This window comes from Palaemon carinicauda, chromosome 15, assembly GCF_036898095.1.
Source record: "Palaemon carinicauda isolate YSFRI2023 chromosome 15, ASM3689809v2, whole genome shotgun sequence".
NCBI lineage: Eukaryota > Metazoa > Arthropoda > Malacostraca > Decapoda > Palaemonidae > Palaemon > Palaemon carinicauda.
In genome coordinates, this window is record NC_090739.1 from 10,499,037 (window position 1) to 10,504,036 (window position 5,000).

Consider the following 5,000-nt stretch of genomic DNA (forward strand, 5'->3'; position numbering starts at 1 on the left):
TAAGAAGGCAAATTTATAATTTGATATTTTCCATCCAATATGTGTCCTAACCTTGCCTGTCGTTTCAATAGAAAATATATATATGTATGTATATATATATATATATATATATATATATATATATATATATATATATATATATATATATATATATATATATATAAATGTTAAAAAGTATGAATTAGATAGGTTAAAGAAATAATATGTTCATCAATTAATGGGTTGAAATTAAAATAATGAGGCAAATTTATAATTTTATATCTTCCTTCCAATATGTTTCTTAACCTTGGGTGACGTTGCAATAGAAAATATAGAAAACAAATTATGAAAATATTGAAAAGTATGAATTACATTGGCTAAAGAAATTATATATTTCTCAGTTAATGGGTTGCAATTAAACTAAGGAGGCAAATTAATAATTTGATAACTTTTTATATTAATAAATCAAAATTAGATAGAATACAAAAATTATATGTTAATCAATTAATGGGTTTGAACGAGAAGGAAAACCAAATTATATGTTTATCAAATAATGGCTGAAAGGAAAATAAAAAGGCAAATTTATAATTTGATATCTTCCTTCCAATATGTTTCCTAACCCGGGTTGTCGTTGCAATAGAAAACAATGAAAATATTGAAGAGTATGAATTACATTGGCTAAAGAAATTTATGTTTATCAATTAATTGGTTGAAATTAAATATATATATATATATATATATATATATATATATATATATATATATATATATATATATAATCTATATATATATATATATATATATATATATATATATATATATATATATATATATATATATATATATATATAATCTACATCTCAGATTATGCATATTCATCGCGAACCGTAATATTGCATTTTCTCCAGAAGTTTTAGTAAATTCTATAAATATTTCGTCCAATCTTTTTATTGCAATAAATTACAGGTATGGATTTACCCAACACTTTTCTTTTTCTATATTTATTTATTTATTTTTTTTTTTTTTTGTACCAAAATCTCCATCTTTTTATTTCATCTTTTCAAATTGTTCTTTTATTTTGCAGTGAATAACGGTTTTTCCAAGCATTTTTCTTTTTCTCAGTTTACCAAAAGCCCCATTTTTCTATTTCCCCTCTTCAAACTATTATTTATTTATTTTGCAATGAATGACAAGTATGATTCTACCCATCATTACTTTTTTTTTTTTTTTTTTTTTTTTTTTTTTAAGGACCTCTTCAAACTAATATTATTTACTTTTTACAATGAATTACATGTATGGTTCTACACATTTTTTTTCTCTTTAAGCTATAGTTGCCTATGGATTATTTTCACCTGTTGCACCTTGATACTGATTAGCCTCCACAGCCCCAGGGCCCAAGGAGTTATCTCATTGCCAGGGCCGAGCCTTATGACCCAATACCCGTAATCGTATCATTTCCGAATTAAATCCAACAACTGCAAAATGGATAAATCCCATCAGCTCCTTACCTGAGAACCATTTACCTCAGGGTCAAGCCAGGGTGGGAGGTCCTTCCCCAGGTAATCCCTAAGAACCTGATACCTGACATCCTTGAGAGCATTGTATGCCTCCGCCGGCGAGACTTTCCTGTGGGGTGGGAAGATCTGTATGTATCCTTCTCCCATAGGATCTCCTATCTGCCCTCCTCCTCCTTCTTTCTCCAATTCCCCTGGTGGAAACATGTAGGCAGTGAGGATTCTTCATATTATATTAGTGGATGGTATTGATTCCACTAGATATTTTGAAATCTCTCTCTCTCTCAGTACACGGTGTTATAGCTACAATTGGACACATGGATTCGTGGTACAACTCACTCTGAGGAAGTACACGCAGCCACACCAGTACTGCGCGCCGAGTTCCTGTGTTTAGCCCCGCCCACAATGATATACAATGGAAAAATGTATGGTAATTATTTGGTACTCTTTTTTTTTATTTTTATTTTTTTTATTTTTACTATTAATATAAAACCGCTGGAAAAAAGGGCAAAACAGAAGTGGGAGAATATTATTATTATTATTATTATTATTATTATTATTATTATTATTATTATTATTATTACTAAGCTACAACCCTAGTTGAAAAGGCAGGATACTATATAAAGGCAGGATACTATAGGCCAAGGGGTTCCAACAGGAAAAGCAGCTCAGTGAGGAAAGGAAATAAAGAAAAAAAAATAAAGAATAAAGGAAGCGAAGCAATGCAAGGAAGTCGTACAACTCACACAAAAGTGAGGCAACATTAAGGTAGCTCCCTTTGCCATCTCTCCCTGTGTTATCTGTTTGTTTACTCGCCTCAAGTGAGCGTGTGACAGCGTGTACTTATTCGGAGTTAGGTGTACCAAAAATCTTGTGTCTAACTACGTTTAATCAACCTATTATTATTATTATTATTATTATTATTATTATTAGCTAAGCTACAAACATAGTTGGAAAAACAGGATGCTATAAGCCTAAGGCCTCCAACAGGGAAAAATAGCCCAATGAGGAAAGGAAACAACTCGTAGGTTAAACTCTTAGCCAAGAAAACACAAGAGCACTGCACGTCTGCAGACTTAAGCAGAGAACTGTGTACTTGGTGGTCTTTGGACTGCTGTGGATTAATGAAGCTACAAGAAAGGGTAAGAGAAAAGAAAGGGAGAATTTCTGACGTATGCCATTAATGTCAATTTATTACAATAGATAGGTGTGCCTCTATTAATTTATTCTGATCATCACGGTCTTTGGAACATTGCAGATTTTTTCTCGATCATTAATCACTTCACATGTCTATCTAACTGTCTCTATGCTGTCTATCAATTCATATATCTATAAATAAACTGTAAAGTACATAAGACAAGGATTGTGTTTTTCGAATTTACTATCACTTTCATGTTATGTTTTGATAGGCCAGAAAATAAATACAGCTCTCCTAAAGTTATTTTATTGACAATTGATATTATAACAATAATATTTCCTTTACTCACTGTTATTTTCCCTGTTGGAGCCCATGGGTTTATAGCATCCTGCTTTTCAAACTAGGGTTGTGGCTTAGCTAATAATAATAATAATAATAATAATAATAATAATAATAATAATAATAATAATAATAATAATAATAATAATGATATACACGAAGTAAAAAACAATATCCTACACATAATTTATTAATGATATGTTTTTTTTTTTTTTTTAGTTAATTGGGAAATTTATGCACCATATTTACAGTTTTCTTAACCTTTTCTGGCCATTTAGGTATAATTGTTTATACGAGCTCAACAGCAAATAAGATTAAAATCGCGATTTTTTGTAACTCTCGACTAAAGTAGAATATTGAATCTGATTTTCTTTAGTAGAGCAAGTATCTTAAATTTCAAAATACTTACGTTTGTTTGAATTACTCGGTATAAAATATTTTATTTTAATTGTTAATAACTTTTTCTTTAGTTTATTTATTTCCTTATTTCCTTTCCTCACTTGGCTTTTCTTCCCAGTTGGGGCCTTTGTGCTTATAACATCTTGCTTTTCCAACTAGGGATGTAGCTTAGCAAATAATAATAATAATAATAATAATAATAATAATAATAGCAATGATAATAATAATAATAATAATAATAATTATTATTAATAATAAATAATAATAATAATAATAATAATAATAATAATAATAATAATAATAATAATAATAATAATAATAATAATAATAATAATAATAATGATAATAATAATAATAAGAGAAGGATAGGATTATAACGAATTGTGCTCTCTCTACCCTACACTCTACCATCTTATTAAAAATCTCCTGTATACATATAGTAGATATATACCATTTACTTAGATGATACCTATCAACAGACTAAGGCAGATCTAAAGTCAAGGACTCCTCACATGAATTTACAAATCTGCGTTTCCTTTATAATCTTGGTGTTGTTGTTGTTGTTGTTGTTGTTGTTGTTGTTGTTGTTGTTGTTGCAGATTGCTTGCTCCTTACGGCCAGGCACGGGCTCTTGCACACTTGCAGCCGTAGGTGTTGGTTTAGTTTTTTTTTCAGGTTTTGTAGATGATTTAGGAAATGGGATAATCTGCGATTTTTATTTGTAGGTAGTTTATGATGTGGGATAAGGATAATTAGCCACTTTTATTTATTGGTAATTCAGACTTCTTTTTTTTATTCTAAGAGGCGCCCCAGCCTCTTCTTATTATTATTATTATTATCATTATTATTATTATTATTATTGTTGTTGTTATTATTACTATTTTTCTCTAAGAGGCGCCCCAGCCTCGTTGTTATTATTATTATTATTATTATTATTATTGTTATTGTTATTATTATTATTATTATTATTATTATTATTATTATTATTATTATTATTATTACTTCTTACTAAGCTACAACCCTAGTTGGAAAAGCATGATGCTATAAGTCCACGGCTCCAACAGGGAAAATAGGTGAAATGAAAAAGAAGGTGACGGAGGGGAGGAAGGTATCCACCCTAAAAGATCTAAATTACTCAGTTCATCGATTGATCGTCTTCAAAGACACGATTTTGGATAGCTCCCACGCATGATTGCTTTACACATATGCTATACACTATATTCGACTTCTAAAAAGGAAATCATTAAATAAAATCTACAAATTTCACAACTATCATAAAGGTTTTATATATTATAAAAAAGAATTGCTTATTACGATATCTGTAATATTAGCTCAAATATAAATTATACATTCCAAAAATTTGTATAACTGTAGGTTTAACCTATTGTACATTATCTAACTGAACTGAATCACTCACAAAAAAAAAAAATAACAATAGGTTTTATATGTATATAATTATTTTTATTTTTCTGTAAATAAAAATTGGACAATTATATTGCACGTAAAGTAAATCTTACCTTCACGTAGGGTATGTCCATACAGGAATATCATCCATAATGCAGCAAGAAGATAAATGTGTCTGTGAGTGATCTTCTGAAATTAGAAGAGCAAGATGAATTAATAGATATGAC

General features: G+C 29.0%; 1 protein-coding gene across 1 annotated transcript in view; it reads right to left on the bottom strand.

Moving 5' to 3' along the window:
- Positions 1-5,000, bottom strand: part of LOC137654233 (carbohydrate sulfotransferase 5-like) — a 27,016-nt gene that overhangs the window by 20,668 nt on the left and 1,348 nt on the right. The window contains exons 2-3 of the mRNA XM_068387868.1: positions 4,887-4,962; positions 1,488-1,687 (exon numbers count right to left, since the gene is read on the bottom strand). Of these exons, the coding sequence (XP_068243969.1) occupies positions 1,488-1,687; positions 4,887-4,962 (276 nt within the window). The remainder of the gene's footprint in view (positions 1-1,487; positions 1,688-4,886; positions 4,963-5,000) is intronic.